The sequence below is a fragment of the Gadus chalcogrammus genome, chromosome 5, assembly GCF_026213295.1.
Source record: "Gadus chalcogrammus isolate NIFS_2021 chromosome 5, NIFS_Gcha_1.0, whole genome shotgun sequence".
NCBI lineage: Eukaryota > Metazoa > Chordata > Actinopteri > Gadiformes > Gadidae > Gadus > Gadus chalcogrammus.
This window is the reverse complement of record NC_079416.1, coordinates 8,543,930-8,565,050: the sequence shown is the minus strand read 5'-3', so window position 1 is coordinate 8,565,050 and position 21,121 is coordinate 8,543,930. Positions and strand designations below refer to the sequence as shown.

The window sequence follows — 21,121 nt, the reverse complement described above, 5'->3', positions numbered from 1 at the left end:
CATGTCACCCCCCGCCCCCCTCCTTCCCCCCCCCTCCTTCCCCCCTTCCCTCCCAGTTTATGTGTTTCAGTCATTCTCCATCCCGGTGAGACAGTCGTCGTGTAAAACCTAAATCAGATCTTGGGCTCTTAGGCCCTCTGGCCCAGCTCCTCCTCCAGTTTGCCGGAGGACCCGTCCTCCACCCCCCCCGGCGGTCTCCTGAGGCCCGGGCGCGTCAGCACGATGGCGCTCTCCATCAGCTTGGCGCCGATGCTGAGGACCAGGGCCAGCCACGCCAGGGCAAAGATGATCCACACCCCGGCCAGGCTCCGGTACACGGTGATGTAGTGCTTGTCCGGATCCGTCCCTGAAAAGGCACTTTTTGTTAGTATTCAATATCACTGAGGTGAACTTTTAATTGAGGGCTTTGAGGGCTGCAATTCGTCAGCCTCATAGCATAATTGCCTCAGTCATATTTTAAGGTTCATCTTGTATTTACAGTCAGAAATGACTGAGGCAGATAGTGATTATGGAATGTTAAAAGCACTCTGATTGGCTTAGGATACAGCCAATGAGACACAGTGAACCAGCAGCGATAGGAGGGCAGAGTTAGGTTAGATAGAACGATTTAGCCACAACATAAGGCAATTATGCTATGAGACTAACGCACACCACATGTTCCTATTATCGTCCGCCATACTGTAAGGCATGAAGAGGGCATACTGCGCCTTTGCGGAAAAAATGTGAGCAAACAATGTGCTCTTCACTCACCCACGACGTAATCACCGAAGCCGATGGTGCTGAGGGTGATGAAGGCGTAGTAGAAGCCCTCGCCATAAGACCAGTCCTCCACGTAACTGAACAACAGCGGAGGGATGACCAGAAACAGCAGGCTGCCCGACGCCACGAACAGACCCACGGCTAGGACCTCCACCACCTGCTACAGGGGGGGTTACCGGTAGAAACCAGAGGGGGGGAGGACCTCCAGGTGTCACAGGCAGGTGACCTCATGAAGATGAATCGTTTCAAACCTCACGAAACCTCATGAGCTTATAAAAGGCAGGTTCAGTAGCTATGGGCCTGTTATGTAACAGTGCTGCTACTCTTACCAACCAGTGTACCAGGGCACTCTTACAAAAAAGGAGCAGGCACATAGGAACTGTTATGTGCAACAGATGTGCTCTTCCAAACATGACACGGCTGTAAAAAGGGTCTAATGGGATAGTCATACTAACTAGATGGCCTTCTTCTTGAGCTTTTCTCCTTCCTTATCTACAGGGTTGCTTTAGTAAGTGTTTACTTTGCATAAGGGCGTGTTGTGTGAAGTCAATTTCAACATGAACCTGTGAAGCTCCAATGGCCCTTTGCCACTTGGAGCCCCATGGCATAGCAGCAGATGGGAGGGCGAGGGCTCAGTACCTTATGGGGAACCAGAGAGAGCATGCCTCTCTCCAGCCGTCCCAGGTGGATGGTGAGGCACTTTCCCAGCTGGTTGAGGAACACCAGGTTGAGGGGTATCCCACACAAGGCGTAGAAAACACAGAACACCTGGCCGGACACAGTGCTCGGGGACAAATTACCATAGCCTGGGAAACGGGAGGCGCTACGGCATTAGCATTAGCATACTAGCTTACTACATCAAAACCAATGGTCGATTGAAACATGACAAAGAACTATGTCCCAAACTGTTGTGTCTACCTTGTTGTTTTAATATCAAGTAATTAAATTTCATTTTAACTAATTACATTTCTTATTTATACATCATGACATCTTAATCTATAAATACAAAAAGGGAATATAGCACAAATTTATAGATAGAGTAACACACCTATAGTTGTGACCACTGTGCCAGCAAAAAAGAAGGAACTGCTGAAATCCCAGTTACTGGGGTTGGTTGAGTTGCCAGATGGATTCACACCCTTTTCCCATGCATCCAAAATGACCTACAAAAAAGAATACAAAAATCGAAGCCTTCTCTTCAAGACATTTACTTACTGATTTAGTGGTTTATATTTCCTGAAAAAATTAACGGCCAACTACCTTTAACGGTCCAGTTCGATCGGAGGCCACTTCAAATCAATAATCATTGATCAAACTTTTGCCGCATCATTTGTTGCAATATACTCAACAGTATTGAATTGATCGTTCATGTTCCCTTTATCTCGCTAATGAGAAACAAACATAAGCCGAAGTTTCCATGTAGTCGTAGCCAAGTGCCCTAAGGTACTCATAACCATCCAATGATTATCATCCCAAGCACACTACTGTTCTATGTGAATGCTAACGTTTATTATTTACATATTAGTTATTATAAATTATGTTACATATTGTTTTAACACTCTAATGAGGCTACATATTCACGTCAAGAATTGATAACCAACAAAACCGAATAATAGCAGATTGTATGCTTTAATTGTGAACTTGTAAGCGGATTTTAAACTTGTAATTTCTCTAAAAATCCTATATTCACCAAAAAAACACAAACGGGATCACAACCTGCACAAACTTCTCCAGTGCTGGGCCGTCCAGGCAGGTGTAGTTGGCCAGGAAGTTGAGCTTCTCCAGCTGGAAGTGGTTGCGGTTGTTGCTCTCCGCCTCGCGCTCCAGGATCTGGAAGATGGTGGCACCGACCAGCAGGTAGGAGAAGTGCACAAGAACCAGCAGCCCTGTCCAGCTCACCTTACCCCCAGCCTCCTGGAACCTCGCCATGGACGCCACCTCCCTACCCGCCCACCGCCCCCCCGCTCGTCTTCACCGAGGCGACCGTACGATATCTGCTCCAAAGATTGGTTCTGGATGAGACGCGGTCATGGAGGTCACAAAGTCCTGGTCGAAGGCGTGCGGTCCTCCATAGTGCTGTCCATGCAGGGGTCTGCCATGACGCTAGATCAAGTCTTTCAAAGTGCGGGGACAATGACTGGACAGACCCATACATGTATTGACGAGTTGATTGATTTCAGTTTTTCGAGGAAATAAGTTAAACGTCGGTGTGATCCTAACTGGAGAGTGCTCCGAGTGTCCTCCCTACCGTGATTGGCCAAAGAGGAAAGTTGCAGGGGTTTGGTCATTGATTAACGGGTTGCTTTGGCAACGATGGAGCAGGCGTTCCATCCCCATCAGGGTGACATCCCCTTACAAATGAACCCCCTGCCCCCTACACACCCACACACCCACCTCCCCGCCTGTAAACAGAGACAAGGGAACAGTGGTAGCTTCCAGGCCGCAGAACATAAGTTAATGTTTACCCTGATGCTTGTGGTGGCTGAGGCATGCATGATTGCGGAATGCCCATTATGTGTGCGCTTGCGCGTGCGTGTGTGCGTGCCTGTGTGTGTGTGTGTGTTTGAGTGACAAGAGACTCAGATTGTCACTCACATGTGACAGGTTGGTAAACTGACAATGCCCCAACAAGTGGCTGAGGGGCCAACTCAAAAAGTAAAAGAATAAGATTAAACTTTACTTTAGTGTCCTGTTAACAGTGTTAACACGCTGTGCTGTGTAATAAGCAATTTGATTTAAAAATGCAAGCACTATTATAAGGTGATATCATTTATATACAATTTGCATCATCAAATATCTATAATAAATTTATTATTACTATCTATAAAACTATTACTAACTAGTCAGGTAGGCAACCTATGTTATTAATGGAGGCAAATGTGACCACCGTCCTAAGAAGCAGGCTACAGTATATCTTCCACTGAGGAAACTCCTCAGCCTCATGCAAATCTCCCAGCTCTTGTGATCTCTCAAGCAAATGGATGCAGACGCATGCAAACAGGGTTGCTTTGGCCTTCCACATTTCGTCAGGACATCATTACTCTTGTCGTTTGTGATGCAGTGATGGCTCTGTATCGCAACACACAACACAATTTGAGAGCGAGAGGGTGTTTATAGCATTAACGGCGTCAGTCGATTTTAATTGCATGTCTGGAAACATTGCTTCGTTAAAATGCTGCAGAATTTAAGAGATATATGGCTTTTTTATCTAGGAATGTAGCTACTCTTTTGGTATCAATCTGCAAAGATATGATCATTTGCTGTTTGGCATTCTGTTCTAGTGAAGTTGATTTGAACATTACATTCCCTTTCCTTCCTCACATAAGCCCTGTGTTTTGAGGTGTCAATTCCTCTGGGCACACCCTCATGGGTCAGGTGCATTGAAAGTCGCTTACGGAAGTGAATTCATTGTAGATAAATCGACTGTATCGCCGAGACCCAAATGCTGCCTTGTATATCTGCATGGGATTTAGGTCTGAAGGACCTTAAAGCCAGCAACATGACACCAGTTGGTTTACTCTTTCCATTGACCTTGACTGCAAGATACAGTACATTAAACTGACACTTGAACCCATCTTGACGACATAGGATGCCATTCATGCGGTAGGCAGGACAGGCGAGATTACACGGTATTCTTCATGTTCTTTTCCAAAGCGATATTGAGGAATGCACAGCTGGGGGCAAGGGCTACAGGACTGCAGTACTTTAACACGTAACTAACTGGTACAAGTTTAAAAATAAAATTGAGGAATCTTTCTTTTTCTTTTTGCCGAATACAAAAGAAAAAGAAATGGGATCTTTCTGTTAGTCATAAAAAATTAAAAAACAACCATAGAACGAAAGATTCAATCATTGATATGATGTTGAGGCATGATTGTCATCGCTGCGTTTAACATCCACTCCTAACTATTCACACTACGCAAATGTACACATGACACCCAAACACAAATATTACATCTGAAATAAATCCATCAACATATGTTCCAACTCCCCGCCGCACGGTTCTAAAGGGGCATATTTCCCGGAGCCGTCAAAGCCGATCTAGCCCTTGTTTGACGAGGGCATGTCTCCTAGCAACCGGTGGAGGCGCTTTCACAGGAAGCTCCTCTTACCCCTTAAGACAACATTTGTACAGATGAAAGCCAAGCGGTGCGTGTTGGTGATTTATACTGCCCATCGCCTCACGGCTGGCCGCGTGCTCCCAGGTACCTGCTATATGTGGGCCGTATGTGTGTGCTATATGGATGTGCTTTGTGCCGCCGGCCAAAGTGCCTCAAAGACCCTCCTTCCTTCCCTTGGCACTTCTCTGTTTGAACACTCAGTCTGTCGGCTCCTCCGAGCGGCCTCTTTTCACGGTTGTCCCTCATTTTTTCCTGACGCATTGAAGCTTGAGGCCCTGCAGACACCTTTGTTGGCTGAACTTTATATTTAAGTCCCGGGTGTTGTGATGTCACTGTTGGGGAGTATCTGGAGAGAAGCAAGCAAACAGAACAGACATGAGTTATTCCTGTTATTCGTCATCTTTTGTCGTAACCTTTCGGGCCATCGTTTGAAGTAATTTCTCGTCCTTATCGGCATTGTGTATAAAGGTTCTCTGTCATGTTGTGGATGACAGAGAACTTAAGAGATGAGAGGGGCTTGTGCCACACACACATACAGACACACACACACACACACACACACACACACACACACACACACACACACAACAAAGGACGAGGGGCTTTCTTCTGCACTTCACAGACCCTTCATTCAGCAGAGAGAGAGAGAGAGAGACACACACACACAGAGAGAAAGAGCGAGAGACAGAGACAAACAGAGAGAGAGAAAAAAAGAGAGAAAGAGTTGAGAAAAGAGAGACTCAGGAGAGAGAGAGAGAGAGAGAGAGAGAATAACTGAGGAGAGAGAGGGAGAGAGAGAGAGAGAGAGAGAGAGAGAGAGAGAGAATAACTGAGGAGAGAGAGAGAGAGAGAGAGAGAGAGAGAATAACTGAGGAGAGAGAGAGAGAGAGAGAGAGAGAGAGAGAGAGAGAGAGAGAGAGAGAGAGAGAGAGAGAGAGAGAGCTGAGAAAAGAGAGCCAGAGAGCCAGACAGAGAATTGAGAGTTGATTTAAATGTTGCACATAGTTGTTGAGACAGACATTCTGGAGGCAGTAAAAGCGGAAAGTACTTTGGATACAAATGGACGGAATCTAATCTGCATAGAGCCCTGAATAGATATAGCCATACAGGTTCTTAATGCACGGGATTCCCCCAACGTTATGCACGGGATTCCCACCAAACCAATTTGTTGGTTTGGATTTGGCCCAGGAAACACAAAGTAATTATAATTTTCCAAAATGTGCAGGTCAGTAATACAGAATCTTTGTCTTTTCAGTCTTCAAAGTGAAAAATGATCAAATGATGCAGAGATGGCATCTTATTCTGGAAACAACTGCTCAGTTCTTCCCTAGCTTCTTGACAGCTTACCTGCAATACATGTCAAACCACAAGGAGGCAGTATTAAGTAAAGAATAATCACTGAGTAACCTCTGTGATAGTCTCTCTCTCTCTCTCTCTCTCTCTCTCTCTCTCTCTCTCTCTCTCTCTCTCTCTCTCTCTCTCTCTCTCTCTCTCTCTCTCTCTCTCTCTCTCTCTCTCTCTCTCTCTCTCTCTCTCTCTCTCTCTCTCTCTCTCTCTCTCTCTCTCTCTCTCTCTCTCTCTCTCTCTCTCGTGTGTGTTCACCTCTCCTCTGAAGCAGGTTTTGTCTGGCCCTGACGAAGGCCAGGATGTCATCGTCGATGCGGCTGTCCCCAGTCAGCGGAATAGAATAGTCCGCCGGCTTAATGCTGGAGAGGTCCCTGAAGGGTAAAAAAAAATGCATACACACACGAAAATACACAACACACACACACACACACACACACACACACACACACACACACACACACACACACACACACACACACACACACACACACACACACACACACACTCTGTGACGGTTTTCTTGTGCGGACACGCATGCACAGAAACCCATTCTTGGCATCTATCAGATAATAAGGATACATCTTTTATATGGCTGTTAGTCACAGCAGGCCGTCAGTCTATAAACTGCAACGTAGATTATGTTCACTTTTACCCAGATTCGAAAATAGCCCATCGAACAAATCCCAATAAGATCATGACATAAATCCACATCTCTGTTGAGGGAAAAAATACATGGTTGGGGGTTTTGGAATGTACCGTAAACTGTCAAATAAAGCTTCAAAGATACCAAGAAATGTCCCCCATGCTGGACCATAAACTGAGCTCGAAAAAGCGGGCCCAAGGGTTTTTGGTGACGTCCCGCACAGAGGTAATAGTTCACTTCAACATGGTTTAGTGTTTGGAACGCATCCCTGACACTGCTGCTGGGGCGGCCGCAGGGGAGCAGGGAGACAGAACCAGCAGCCTGGTGCACCACGAATGCTGCAGCACCAGCGTCACAGCTTTTGCAGATCGAAGAATTTTGGCCAAGTTCGTAGCTGTGTTAAAGCAATGACCCCCATCTCCTGTTGGCAGACATATGTGCCGCCCCTAACAACAACAACCGGTGGCCGCTTGGTGTTGTCTACCTCAGTTGTGGGGTAAGCTCCAGAACTGACCCTCCCCTCTGGTGACTCGAGGCAGGCCGATCCTCAGAGGGACTCTGCATCGTTTGAATCTTTGGCACGAAGCTCCTGAAATATAAAAAATACATTGATGCATATTTGACTTGACGAATGTGGTGGCAGGTAGTGGAGATTTGATGGTAGGAATTTCAGGTGGGTGTTTTTCTACCTGAGGTCTGTCGCTGAGGGTACATGGGAGTAGGGCTCCTGTTGTTTGTGTGCAGGGAAGTAGCTTAGGCTATGGCCCCTGCAAAACAAGAAAGCATGGAGTATCTAATAATGAGTGTCACAAAATCTACTATTTTATATAGCAATCTAGACTCAGGAAGCGGAGCAATTCAGGGCAATGTACTGCAACGAATGCATCTGTATTGACCGCTATGGGCCTCGTTTGTGTCTAGTGTGTTACATTGCATCAAGTTCAGATCCAGCAGCAAGTGATGATGTCTCTTCTACCACAAGAGGGCACTACATCCCGAGTTAGGGCTTGCCTGTACACTGGCACTAACACACAGATACACACAACACAATTACACACAACACAGTTACACAGTGTTGTAGTGACTTTAACCACAAGAGGGCACTACATCCCCAGTCAGTGCCTTAGCTACACTGGCACTAACACACAGTTACACTGACGGACTCGCTAACATTGTGGTGGCCGTTGTTGTGTAGCTGTGATGTGCGATAAACACATTGCTGTTTTACAGTAGACTTCAGCACATGAACAGTATTTCCTTCACTGTTTGTTCAACCACAGTCAATCATGGAAAGGCCCAGTTGTGCTTTGACTAATTCTCAGTAAGAAGGCTATATTTATCCTATCCCCCAGTGTATTAATGAAGAGATCCGTCGCAAGGTTGGGCAGTCCTCAGACGCCCAAGCCTTATCTCTTCCCGGATGTTATGCTGTCAAAAGCCTTTAATAAAACCTGATTAGACGACGGATAAGCCATGACTGAAAGTGCGATTAGGCAAATAGCATGAGGGGAAACCGCACAGGCTTTTCACCAGCGTGTCCGCGGACAAAGCCCTGGGAAAGTGTGTAATCTGGAGCGATAATCACGCTGAACTTGTTTGGGTGCAATTTCGAAGTGGAGCTCGACGTTCAAAATGGCGGAGTCAGGACTGTTCTGAGAGGAGCAGAGCTAACCCGGGCTGTACAATGGATAAGCTAAGGAAGGAACTACCGTGGCCATTTCACATGAACATTTATGGCATTTAGCAGACCCTTTTATCGAAAGCGACTTACATAAGTACATTTTCCATAAGAAGGTGAAACAATATATATTGCTGTCGGAACAGTAAAGATGTTTACAGGACCAAGTGTAAAGCACTAACAATCGAATCTAGTTAACCCATTCCCCTCACACAACAAAGATAGCAGGAATAAGATGCTACACAACTAAGTACTATTACTAAGTACGACCTACAATAAGTGCGTACATTAAGTGCCAGGACAGACAACATACAATATGTAGGTGGGGTGGGGGGGGGGGCTGGCTATGCAGAGTCTAGATGAACTCTGAAGTCTTTTGAGGTAGCTGGTGAGCGGCCCTGCGGTCCTGATATCGGCACTGAGCTTGTTCCACCACTGCGGTGCCAAGACAGAGAAGAGTTTTGACCTTGATGATCGACTTTTGCGTGCTCTTAGCGATGGTGGTACCAGACGTCCAGCTGAAGTAGTTGAGCAGATTTTGAATGCAGTGTGTCAGACGTGCCTCGGAGGCTGCACTCTGAGGAACGGGAGAGAAGAGGATGTGGCGCCGAGGCCAGGGGTAGGTGGATACAGGGGTCTTACCCAGAACCTGGCCTGCCAGGCGACGAAGGCTTTGAGTTCGGACTCGGACGTCCTGTTTGGAGCCTGGATGGGGCTCCTGAATCCTGTTGAAAATGGTTGCAAGATGAATAAACGCCGGCCTTGTGCTGCGGCTCTACACGGTAAAGCTGGCCAGCAGCGTGGCTGTCGACAGTTAAATTGCAGAGAAATATTGTTGCGCGATCCAACTTGTGGCCAGAGGTAATACAAGTCCTCAGGTACTATGAGATGCTCTTTCCTACGCGCTCTAATGGTGTACATGTGTGCCGTTTCCTAGCAACGGAGGAAATGGAAATGGTAGAAGAAAACCCAATTGGAAGTTTATGTGGCCTGTTGGATTGAGGCTAGCAAGACAGAAGGTCTGTTTCCGGACTTTGGAAGGAAACATAACGGCACACGCGGTGTCTGTCTGTCAGACTTCCTGCGTTTTTCTTTCCGTTTGTGATTCAGAAAAAATCTTGCTGAGAAAAAAAAAAAAAAAAAAAATCTTGTCTGTTGGTCAGATGTTAATGGTTCAGTTGAACAACGTGCATACCAGGTGACGGAGGCCCCCTCCATCAGTGTGTGTGTGTGTGTGTGTGTGTGAGACCGTCTCTGCGTGGGACACCCGTGCTAACTCAGTGACATCGCTGGCCTTCTACTCACTTTTGCAACCCAGCAAAAAAAAGATTAACGATTCTGAGAACTAGAGTATTCCATTCGTTCGCACAATTCCCGCTAGATGTTTACGCGACGGAGACAACACGAATGCTCCAAGAATGTTGCTGAAGACCAAAATGTGAAGTGACTAATTTCTTAATCCCCCGCCCCCCTTCTCAACATGTTGTCCTTATTAAGCCCCCCCGATCTGCCGGGGCTTGTTGCTGACGCTGATGTTTGTTGTCTTGGCACCGGGGCCGCTCTCTCCAGACACTTGTTTAGAGCACTCGTCCATTTCCTGTCGGAATGTGTTTCCACGTATCTACCGCCTACGGGACTTTTTTTGCACGGTGTTAAACAGAGGCCGCAAGGGTCGCTCTGGTCCTGTAAAAGCCCTGTCCAAAAATCCTAACGAGAGAGGCACACACACACACACACGTACACAGACACGTACACAGACACGTACACACACGTGAACAACCTCCTGCCAGACCGCTGTAGAGAACCTGGATAAACAGAGTGGAAAAAATACATTCACAAATAAGGACGAGATGTGCTGTTAGGGCCGTAAACATGTCTCCGACAGGCTCCCAGGTGAGTCTTCATGTCCTGTACATTGAGGGCTATATCTGCTCAGGAGAGACGGCTCTCAGATCATCGGCGCTAGAGCGTCTGTCACCTGCGGCCCCGGCGTCTCCTCGCTCCACCACTCCTTGAAGTCCTTCTGCAGCTTGACCTTTGCCCTTTCCATCAGCAGCTGTACATGCTGGATCTCCGTCCTTAGGGTCTTCAGGTCGCCGATGTAGCTCTTGAACCTGATGGTGGGTAGGGGGTGTACCGTGAAACAGCGGGGAAATGGGTCATGGCTTTCTATTCAACATCCAAGGATCCCCATAAGAGGAAATAGAAACATAGCTGGAGAAAACGGTTGGGTTTCACGAGACACTGTAAAAAAAATGACGGGATCCACTCACTCTTTTTTCTCTGCCTCAACCTGTTTGAGGATAATTGCTTCGACAGGGTCCTGCTCCTCTTCCTCACGGTGATCTTTAACCGTCAAGTAGGAAAAGATAGAATTCGTTTTTTTTTAGGGGAAGACATTCTAGTCTAGTTGTTCTGGGTTCAAATCCCTATGTCTGCAGTCTAACTATGCATCCTTGAGCCTTAATGCTCCTTAATGAACCGTATCAGTGCTGTTGATAAAAGCACCATCAGTAAATAGACAATAGCATCCACTAGAAACAGATTCTACTCTAAAAGGCCTGACTGGCTTGTACGCTTGAAGTATTTTAAGACCGGATAATAGAAGCCAGGCTTTTGAAAAGTGTTGACTCAAACAATGTCGGGACGAAAAAACACAAACAAGAAACGAAAACCTAAACCGAGGCGGTTCTGTGCCACCACCACTGGATGCTAGACGCTTGTGTTCTTCAGAAGCTGACTCTTATTCTGATCAAAACCAGAATAAAAAAGGAAGCAAATAAAAGGAGCCAGCTATGTCTTGCTACCAAACCTTTGGTCAGTGTGCGACACAGAGACACACGCACAACAATTACAACCCAATGTCAAGCCTCATAAAGTGAGTTTCACCACACGCACTACCCTAGACCTGACACTTCACAACTCACCCCTCCATGGCCTTCGGTTCTTCTGTGATCACTTACAAAATTTGCTGATATTTGGTCAAATGGTTGAACTGTGATAAAATGTTGCTGTTCATTTGGTCTACATGAGACACAGCCATGTCAAAGACACTGTAGGGAAATCATATTTTAGTACCGGCCAGGGAGGCGCGAGTCCCAATAAAAAAGTACCCAAACCCAAATGTCCTCAGCTTAATACGCTTAAACACTACATTAAATACCTATATTTGTAATAACTTTTTCAGTCAAAATAAATGAAAAGCATCAGAATAAGACAAAAAGCTACAACACTGAACTGCAGAGAAACGTGGAACCTTGTTTTTTTTTGCTGGCAGAGAGAGGCTGATCGATGATCAATTCATGGATTTGCTCTGGACGAGTAGATCCACTTCTTGGACTCACCTTGATCAGCCCTCTGGATCCTACGCATCTCTAACTGCTTCTTCAGCTCATCTAGGGGGAGGACAGAGAGAGGGAGGGGGAGAGTGAGAGAGTGGTAGAGAGGGGGAGTGAAGGAGAGACCAAGAGCCAAGGAAAGCAAAGAAGAAGATTCAAGAGATTTACAAGTTCAAGATCCCTCCTTTATTAAGCATGTTCCCCCTCTGGAACTATTTACAGGTCACAAATGGCTACTTGGTGAAGCGATACATCCCCCTTGTGAGATTCCTCCAAAATGAAAGACCTCTATTGTGCTTTAGAAACTCAGCAGCGTAGATTCAGCGAGATTAAGTGGATGATTTCACCCCCCTTGTAACAAGTTGGGTCCAGGACATACGTACTTGTGGAAAGAGAAGCATGGAGATGGAACCCATTTGACAACCCTCAACATTTAACGCAGATCAAAATCAAGATATTATGCTAACCTGACCAGCATGCGTCCCCTGCAGGTCATATCACCCATGGGGCTGTGAGAACTACTTTTCCCGGACATATCAAGCACATCGATCATGTGTTCAGCCGTGACACCTCGTCTTGAAATAGTACAAAACAATAATACAATTTACAAGCCCTATTGCCCATTGTATGCCCATTCTACAGCGACAGCTGAGCCTGTAGTTGGTGGCTGGGACCTTGGGTAGGTCTTATACACTTTGAAAGTCCCCATAAACTTACCCTCGTGGCACCCCTTGTGGGGAATAGACAGCTTATGGGACAATGAACTAACCATAACAGGACTGAGTGGGAGGACAGGGAAGTCAAGGAGGGACATTGACAGGACATTCAAGGAGGGGGTCTCTCTCTCTCTCTCTCTCTCTCTCTCTCTCTCTCTCTCTCTCTCTCTCTCTCTCTCTCTCTCTCTCACTCTCTCTCACTCTCTCTCTCTCTCTCTCTCTCTCTCTCTCTCTCTCTCTCTCTCTCTCTCTCTCTCTCTCTCTCTCTCTCTCTCTCTCTCTCTCTCTCTCTCTCTCTCAGGGCTGTGCTCCACCTGTGAGAGCTACCAAGCCAAGGGTCACAGTGGTGCAACGCCAACGGCCCCGGGTTCCAGAGACAACAAATCCAGATGGAGAACCTGCAGTTCAGCGGTGGTGGGCGGGAACCCGAGGTGCGCTGGGTCGCCCCGCTCAGCTCGCTCGCTCTCCGGAGACCTGGACTCAGGCGCTCAGGCGCACGCCATGGCCTGTTCTGTCTTTATCTCTGTCTTTTTTTCCTCTGCATGGTTCACCGCTTTACTCCCACCTCCAAAAGATGCGCAGTTTATTCCGATCAGAGAACTCGGGTGCAAACGTTGCAAAGGATGCAAAACCCCACTAAAAAGGAAGCATGTCCACCCGTGTGGGGCTGTAGAGAGAGAGAGAGGCAGAAGGTCTCTTTGTTTCTAAGGATAATACCAGCACGGAAGAAAAAGCCTGGCTCATGAGATGGAGTGGCCTTGTCCCAAGGGGTCCTGGCCCCTGCCGACAGAGCAGGGCCACGGCCAGATGAAATAAGAAAACTCAAGGGGCCCAACAAAGACCAGGGCTCCTGGGAAGTCACACTCGTGGTGAGATGGTTTACAGGCGCACAGTGGCAGTATTTATACTATATCTAGATGTATTTACGAAAGCAGAGGCAAAGAGAAGTCCCCAGGTGTTCTCCAATGCCATGGCTCACCACGACGCTCTCTGTTTAGTCTAGAGTCAAAAGGTTGTGCATTCCCCTCGGACCGTAGAGGACACAGAGTGAGGTGTTAGATTAGATCGCTTGACTTTGCGCAGTTCAAGTGGTGAAGCTTGAATGGACTGGGGCCAAAGACACGCACCAACTGGTCATACAGGTTAAAGAGTCAGAATGGATGGGGAGAAAGAAATTCACACTGTAAAATAAACATCTGCAATTATTCTGGAACGGAACGTTTTAGAAAACCTGTTGTTCGTTTGAGGTTTCCCCTGCAGAATATTTATATTATTATAAGTAATAAAGAACATCCGCACAAATGGAATCTATTTTATAAAACTATGAAAAAATGAAAACATCCAACAAAACAGGAAAATGTATGAGAATAAATAAAAAATGACCATGTTTGGCGAGAAACAGTAACATTTGGCAAAAAGTAACTTTAGATAATTTATTTTAGCATAGGCTAGAGACGATTGCAAGTGAGAAAGAACAATTGACTTCACCACTTTATATCTAACTGACTATCTCCTCTTCCACATGGTTTGTCTGCCTTCCCGGGCCAGAGTGCAACTTCGGTTCATATACGGCGACAATGGTAGATTGGTAGTTTGTGAGATAAAGTAAAAGTACTCCTTGCATTCTGACAATAAGGCACACAGTATGTGGTGGAATTATCCCAGAATGGATTTCTTCGATAGTATCACAAGACATGCTATCATCCTAAAGGACCGGTTTCAACCAACCACAAAACATTTTTAGTGGCTTGTGGGCCTGACGATTTAGCGAGACACACCACATAAATTATCAAGAGAGCTCTTGATCCACATCCCAGACAAAATGAAGGGCCTGAATGAGGAGCTGTAAACAACATAATACCGTACGAAACAGTACTCCAAATTCCTGTACAAGCGGTATAAGTTAAGTACATATTTACACGACACACTGCTGAGGGCCCTCATACCCAAAGCAGGCTCACTACAGAAACAGTGCGAGCTGCAACCGTAAATGTCGCAAACAGAAAAATACAAAATCCTGCCTGCTTAAAATGTCCACCGGGCCTTTCCCTTTCCTTGACGTTAACCATTAAACATCTGCGGGTGATGGATGTCATCCTCTTGAACTCAGCAACGGACATAGGTGTTTACGGCTCGCCCATGCTAAAGTTTGATAGCCCGGGACAACACGGGCAGGGACCATATACTTCCTTTTCAAAGTTGTTAGACAAACTAGTAGCCGGTTGGTGATATACATTATGGTTAGGCTGTCCTCGGGCCTGATGGCTTCAATGATCTGTGGGCCGCTGTGGCAGCAGTGCCGAGGCAGTGGGAGTGCACGGAGGTGGAATAGGCAGCAAGGAGTTCAGCAGATGCTGCAACCCCGGGACAGCGATGCATAAATCCCCATACATCTGGTGAAGGCATCAAGGGCCCTGCTCGTATTGCACTGCTCCGCAACCCTGGTCCTGGAGGGAACCTCTGAATACATATAAACACATATCCCCCAGCGCTGTCTCCCCACGCGTCCTCAGGACGAATAACGTAGGTCTGTCCGCTGGGATTTGATAACCAACGCTATAGGCGGTGGCCAAGAGCAATACCGGTAACCAGATGATTCCACAGATGCCCATCTCTCTCCCCTTTCCGCCGTTTCCAGCGGCCCGCATGCTGGATGGAACCTTGAATGCTGAGCAGAGCAAGGCTTTTGTCTGTATGAGGCCGAACCCCCGGCCTACAAACTACATCACACACAGGGACGCACGTCTGGCAAAGAAACCCGAGCAGGGCTTCTCTGAAACAGCGTGGAAAGACACTGATGTAAAGGTATTATCCTGACTTTCCAACAAGGAGGTGAAGATACCTTCCATTATAAATGCCGTCCCTCATCTCGGAAAAATGCTGCAGCTCAAATGCCCTAAAACTTTAGAATAATTTGTGATGTTCATTTTTCCGGGATACTTTTCCCCTCTTCAGAGGTTGAATAATACAGCGGCTCCGTTATTTTTGGACGTTTCTATTCATGGTCCCCAGCAAAAACGCACAAAAGCTTTCAGCGTGGTTTGAAACAGGGTTTGGGGGAGAATCTAGTTTTTCTTCACACAGTCTCGAGAGTCTGGCCAATATTTAAATATTATTTTGAAGAATCAATGATGCATTAATAAAAACACACACAGACACCTCAACTTTACCGCAGTGTCAGCAGCAGCTCAGAGACGGGGCTCTGGAACGCCGGTGGCGGCGGGTTCCAGTCGTGCTGCTCGGTGTATACTGGCACCCAGGAGAGGACGACGGATGAATGTCACCGAGCCGCCATGTGTGATTTGAGGTGGCTGCTGCTGCTGCAGTGGTCGCCAGACACGGGTGTGAGGCAAACTCTAGTTCATTTCAATGGAATTTGATATGAGCCACAAACACGCCCACAGTCCAGGGAATTTCATAAATATAGCTTGCGATAGTTAATGCAAACCAGATCAAACCTCGACAGGCGTATGTTGGGATTCAAGTCGGTCTGTGCTCGAAGGGGCTAAACTATAGGCAGCCATCGTATCGATCCTTTGCCTCGCAGACGCTTGATGCAACAGGTGGGCCTAAGAGACGTATGAGAGGTGGCTTTGATTCAGACAGGGAAAACATAGGCAACGCAAAGGTGTAACACTCAGCACGTGGAGAGATCCATCAGACATGTCAATCAATTCGGAAACATGAAGGTAAGCAGTGCGAACATGCTCAAGTTAAACCCTGGACCAGCCCAGGCCTAACTGTAGCGATCCCAGACTAACCGGTCAGGGACATTAGCCAGATGATCCCAGGGGTTCTGTGTTTACTTTATGGGTTTGCTCATTGAAACTGCTGATAAATAAATAAATACATTCAATTGAAAATGGGTAGGTAGGTGCACAGACAGACATGGACAAACCCCCGTTGGTAAAATGTGCTGTAATGGACCAACACCTCTACCCCTGAGAGGGTTCGAGGAGGGGGAATCTGGGAGCCTGACAGCAATACACCGTGTCTCTGTAGACTCATGGGAAGACGTTTATGTTAATGAATGCACCGCTGTTGACCCTGGAGGCGCTGCATTAGAGGAGGCCGGCCATTAGGATAATGATGATGGCAGTAATGATGACAATAAAGTTTATGCCTTCCCATCTCGCTGGGTGTGAAGGGCAACTTAAGCCAGGCACTTGGAAGCATTCCCTCCTGGACATGGGACAAGTGCATTGTTGAAATGTTCTCACACAGAGTAGCATTTGGAAAACAATAATAAAGCCACATTTTCACAGGCTTTTGTACCTTTCCAATGAATGTTTATGTGTGAGACAGCAAGGGTTTATGGATCATATTACTTTTATTGCAAGTATGCAACTACAACATTCCCACACGTGTGTCGGTAAACAAAGTGAGAATGCATATTAATTCCATATGCTGTGAATGCTGGTGTGGCAGTTTATTCAAAAAGAAAGCTCATATAATGGGAATTGAAAGCCATGACTTACTGATGGAGTCCCTGGTCTTATTAACCTGCACTCCGAGTCCTTTGGCTTCAATATACCTGTGCATTACAAATACATAGATAACAATCATATCAATAGACAATAGAAAAACAAGTTTTCCTAAATTGTTAGACAATTTATCATAGATTATGACCCAAGATATGAATTCAAAAGGCACGGAAAAGCAGTAAATACTCTCTCAATCCTTGCTATTTCTGCCGTACTTGATGCCATTCGTGTTCTCAGTGGTAGGTCTAGAATATCTGCGGTGCATTTTAACAGAGGCTGCTTTGTGATTTGAACGTGGGCCTTTGCTGATCCTTGTCCACTGAGCTCCATCAAAGACGACCAGTCCAGATGTTGCCGATGGCGATGAGCTCAATCACCGTGATCCTTCCAAGCACCCCACATTCTCTCTTGGAGAGTATAGTGTTCACGTTTAACAAGTGAGTGTTGAGAGGATGCTTGTACAGTGTGTCCTTGCGTGTTTGAAAAATAAATAAATGTAAATATATATATACAGTACGAGGGGGAAGCCCAACGTCTTTGTTTCCCACTTACCTTTGTTTCAGGACGGCCTTGTTGTCCTCAATGGTCAGGCGGTCCTCATGGTCTCTCATGAAGATCTCAAAGGCCTCTTCTTTTCCCATGGACAGCCGGGGTCCTGGGGACACAAGGTGCATCGTGTCCATTGGATTAGGCAGCAGCATCACACAGAACAACATCTAAAGGGTCACATGGTACAAGGTTTGTGAGTTTAAGAACATTCAAAGGGCTAAATCGACAAACTTTGGTAGGTGTTGAAATTGTCTTTGTGCAGATGGAATTGTGTGGAAAAGTCGTATGTTTCCTCTTAATGGGTTAAGCGTTTTAAAGCTTAATATAACCAGTGTGATTTGAACTCTGGGTGTGTTTGAGTGGCCATTGTTTGCACTAAATCCAATCAGGCGGATGCCTTTAGCCAACAGGATACAGATGGAAACTAAACAGTGGAGAACCGTCAAAGACAATCCACCCCGACGCAATGATTGAAATCTTGTGAAATCTAGGAATGGTAGTAATCGATAGAAAATACATTCTTTAGGATGGAATGCCTGTAGCTCTAGTTTAGTTTGTCCACCATTTCCAACATAAATTGCAATGGATGTGGGACGACAGCTTATAAAGAAGGTAATTACCTGCTTGAGTGGCAAAACTAAGCTAAAAATTAAACTAACTAAGGCTATGGAGGAATTGAATACAAACTGACAACTGGGTGTCAGGTGAATTTGACAGAGCTCAGCAAAACCAATCTCCCACAGGTACTGGACTGCAATCAGGCCCCCAGATGTTGGGCTCCCCGCTATTGACCTCCCATTTATCTCATTGCACAAATTGAGGATCATTTTCCAGCACTGAGCAAGCAGCAATGGAATTATCTATCGATACAAAACCGGCAACATACGCACACATCAGGCTGTCTCTGGCAACCTGCCAACAGCCAGGAACCCATCGCAGGTGCAATAGCCTTTAAACAGGAAAAATGATAACACCTTTACAGATGAAAGAACATATGTAATTTGCTATGTCAAAGCTGATATAACAAGAGCAATGCGGGAGCTTTTTTTTTCTGATACCTTGCAGTTGCCGGCACCGAGTGGAAGGGATCTGACTGTTTTACTGTATTACCTTCCTGTTTTTAAAATTATTTGAGTATCATGTCCTACCTGGGTGTCTGTTTGACATGGTGTTATGAGTACTTTCTTAAAAGTAAATCTCTCAGTCTATTTTACGTTTACAATGCAAAAAGATAGGACATCTTTATCATCGTTAAGTGTGTTCCTCGTCAGTTGTACCGTATCTGTGTGCTTACAAAAAAATAACAACACATTGCAATTTTTTTCTTGGCCCATTTTACACAAAGGAAATGAGTAAATAAGTGAAAATCTGTCCTACCAATCTCTCTACCAGTAATGAATGCACATCTGAGGCTTCGCACAGTGGGTCCTGAGTCAACAAGCTAAGCTCACAAACAACTTGGAAGGAAGAATTTCAGAAAATACATGGCAGATGAGGAGACTGATGGGAATAAATTCCAATAGTCAATTACATTTTCGGCTGTGTGGATGCACTTTAAATCTGCTGCTTCTTGTGCTATTTGATGGCCTTCCGGATATTAAATACTTCAGGAAACCAACATTAGCCTGGTATTATTGTTAAGGTTGATAAGGAGTTATTAAAAACTCTAGCAGGGAGAATGATCAATCTTTGACGTCAGCTTTCAACCTTTTTATTTTTGGTCTGAATGAACGAGGGACTTGAAAAGACATTGGTTCACACATTGTCAATTCTCAAAAGCTGCTACAGGCATCTGACAATCTACACAAAAGTATTGGTTAAAATAAAACAACACATTAAGATAACATTAACACATAGGAGCTTCATTGTATTCAAAGATGGAAAAAGGCATCTTGCTGTATCTTTTATTGTATATTATAATGCATCATTGGCTGCCGTGCATCACCCAAGTGGGTGCTACATATTGGTGGTGGTTAGTGAGGTCCCCCCTTCACTTTAGGCGTCTTTGAGTGTTATTAATTATTATTATTCTTCATTTTTAACATCTGTTTTCCTTTTATTCCTAGTCTGTTTTACATAGTTTTGAATGATGACTATATGCTCTGTAAGGTGACCTTGGGTGTCTTGAAAGGCGCCTCTAAATTAAATGTATTATTATTATTATTATTATTATCATAAAGACGGATTTAAACAGAATAATGTTGAACCTGTTGGTGCTCTGTGCTCTAAACAGAACATAGATACATCTCATTCAGTACGATTTGTTTGTGTAAAAATATTTTTCCAAGATTCATGGACCCGTGTAACAAACAGGATCCGAGCTGGAAACGCACGCTAGTGTCGAGTAAACCCTGTGAAATGTATCACAGGACAGTTAGGAATTTAGTTTTTCGGTTATTTATGGAAAGTGGTGATTGGAAGCAGGAGGCATCTTGCAGGCTTACGTTGATACGGCCAACTTTAACAAACATGTCTCAAGGCTACCCGAGGAAAGCTCACCCCTGCTCGCCTGTTGGGAAAGACAACATTCCAAGGATAGCTGTCCGAAAACGGTATGACATCATTTCGTGTTGTGCTAGCATCTTCTGTGGGATAATGATATCACGTGTGGCCGTCGCCAACTTTCCTAATTCTCTCTTTCCGTGCTTGAGTGCTGACAAACCACTGACGGTTAACCCAGAAAGGAATTTCCTACTGACTATTGTTGCCGTTTCGACAATAAAAAATAAAAAATCCTCATCTAAAGCCTATGCATTTGGAATTAAAAAGAAAATCATACTCTTTTTTTTATACAAACGAGAAATTGGCAAACAAGAGGTAGGATGTTTGATTTCAACCATTGTGTTTGTTCATTTCATTCCCCCCATCTGTTTGAATCTAATGAAATGAAACAGAAATAGATGTCCCAATCGAATCAGATTTCCGTTCAGATTACAAAACACTGGCTTGGCCATCGTCTGCTAGAATCATCAATGCTAAAGAAAAGGCTTTCTTTACATTTATATAAAAATCTTCCTGTCTTAGAACAAGAACATCCTGTCTGTCTATTACTGCTATTAGTGTCCATCAATCTCATAGAAAAGGCATTTTCAGTAGCAAGGAAGAAACACTGTTTAATAAAGTGTGTGTGTGTGTGTGTGTGTATGTGTAATACACACACACGGATACATATTACATATCTGTACTTTTACAAAATGAAAACAGATTCCATGTAGAAATCAGAAGGATCTTGAGCCTTCTGAGAACCAGGGCCCAGGATGCAAGGGTCTGCTCAGGGGTAGCTTAGCCTAAGGCCCAATCCCATTTCTACCCCTCACCCCTTCCCCTTACCCCTTCAAAACAAGGGGGAGGGCTAAGGGGAAGGGGTAAGGGGTAGAAATAGGATTGGGCCTAAGGATCTATCCTATCTAGTATGCTACTTTATACCATAGGTTTGAACGTAGGACACAAGATTTATCATAAATGGTTTCCATGGAAAGGATAGCA

General features: G+C 45.4%; 2 protein-coding genes across 3 annotated transcripts in view; both read right to left on the bottom strand.

The window, feature by feature from the left end:
- Window positions 1–61: 61 nt before the first annotated feature.
- LOC130382991 (potassium channel subfamily K member 16-like) lies at window positions 62–2,688 on the bottom strand. The gene is made up of 5 exons (XM_056590962.1): window positions 2,476–2,688; window positions 1,808–1,922; window positions 1,399–1,565; window positions 751–919; window positions 62–346 (listed from the first exon to the last, which is right to left on the bottom strand). Exons 1-5 carry the CDS (start codon window positions 2,686–2,688, stop codon window positions 129–131), a joined length of 882 nt encoding a protein of 293 aa, XP_056446937.1. The 3' UTR covers window positions 62–128.
- A 926-nt stretch (window positions 2,689–3,614) lies between these two features.
- The window catches only part of LOC130383238 (kinesin-like protein KIF6), a 54,812-nt gene continuing 37,305 nt past the window's right edge, over window positions 3,615–21,121 (bottom strand). For both annotated transcript variants that reach the window (XM_056591339.1, XM_056591340.1), the window contains 10 exons: window positions 17,639–17,741; window positions 17,081–17,136; window positions 11,893–11,943; window positions 10,822–10,894; window positions 10,527–10,662; window positions 9,191–9,273; window positions 7,560–7,637; window positions 7,355–7,459; window positions 6,483–6,598; window positions 3,615–5,226 (listed from right to left, as the gene is read on the bottom strand). In XM_056591339.1, coding sequence (XP_056447314.1) covers window positions 5,210–5,226; window positions 6,483–6,598; window positions 7,355–7,459; window positions 7,560–7,637; window positions 9,191–9,273; window positions 10,527–10,662; window positions 10,822–10,894; window positions 11,893–11,943; window positions 17,081–17,136; window positions 17,639–17,741 — 818 coding nt within the window. In that variant the 3' untranslated portion in view covers window positions 3,615–5,209. The remainder of the gene's footprint in view (window positions 5,227–6,482; window positions 6,599–7,354; window positions 7,460–7,559; window positions 7,638–9,190; window positions 9,274–10,526; window positions 10,663–10,821; window positions 10,895–11,892; window positions 11,944–17,080; window positions 17,137–17,638; window positions 17,742–21,121) is intronic.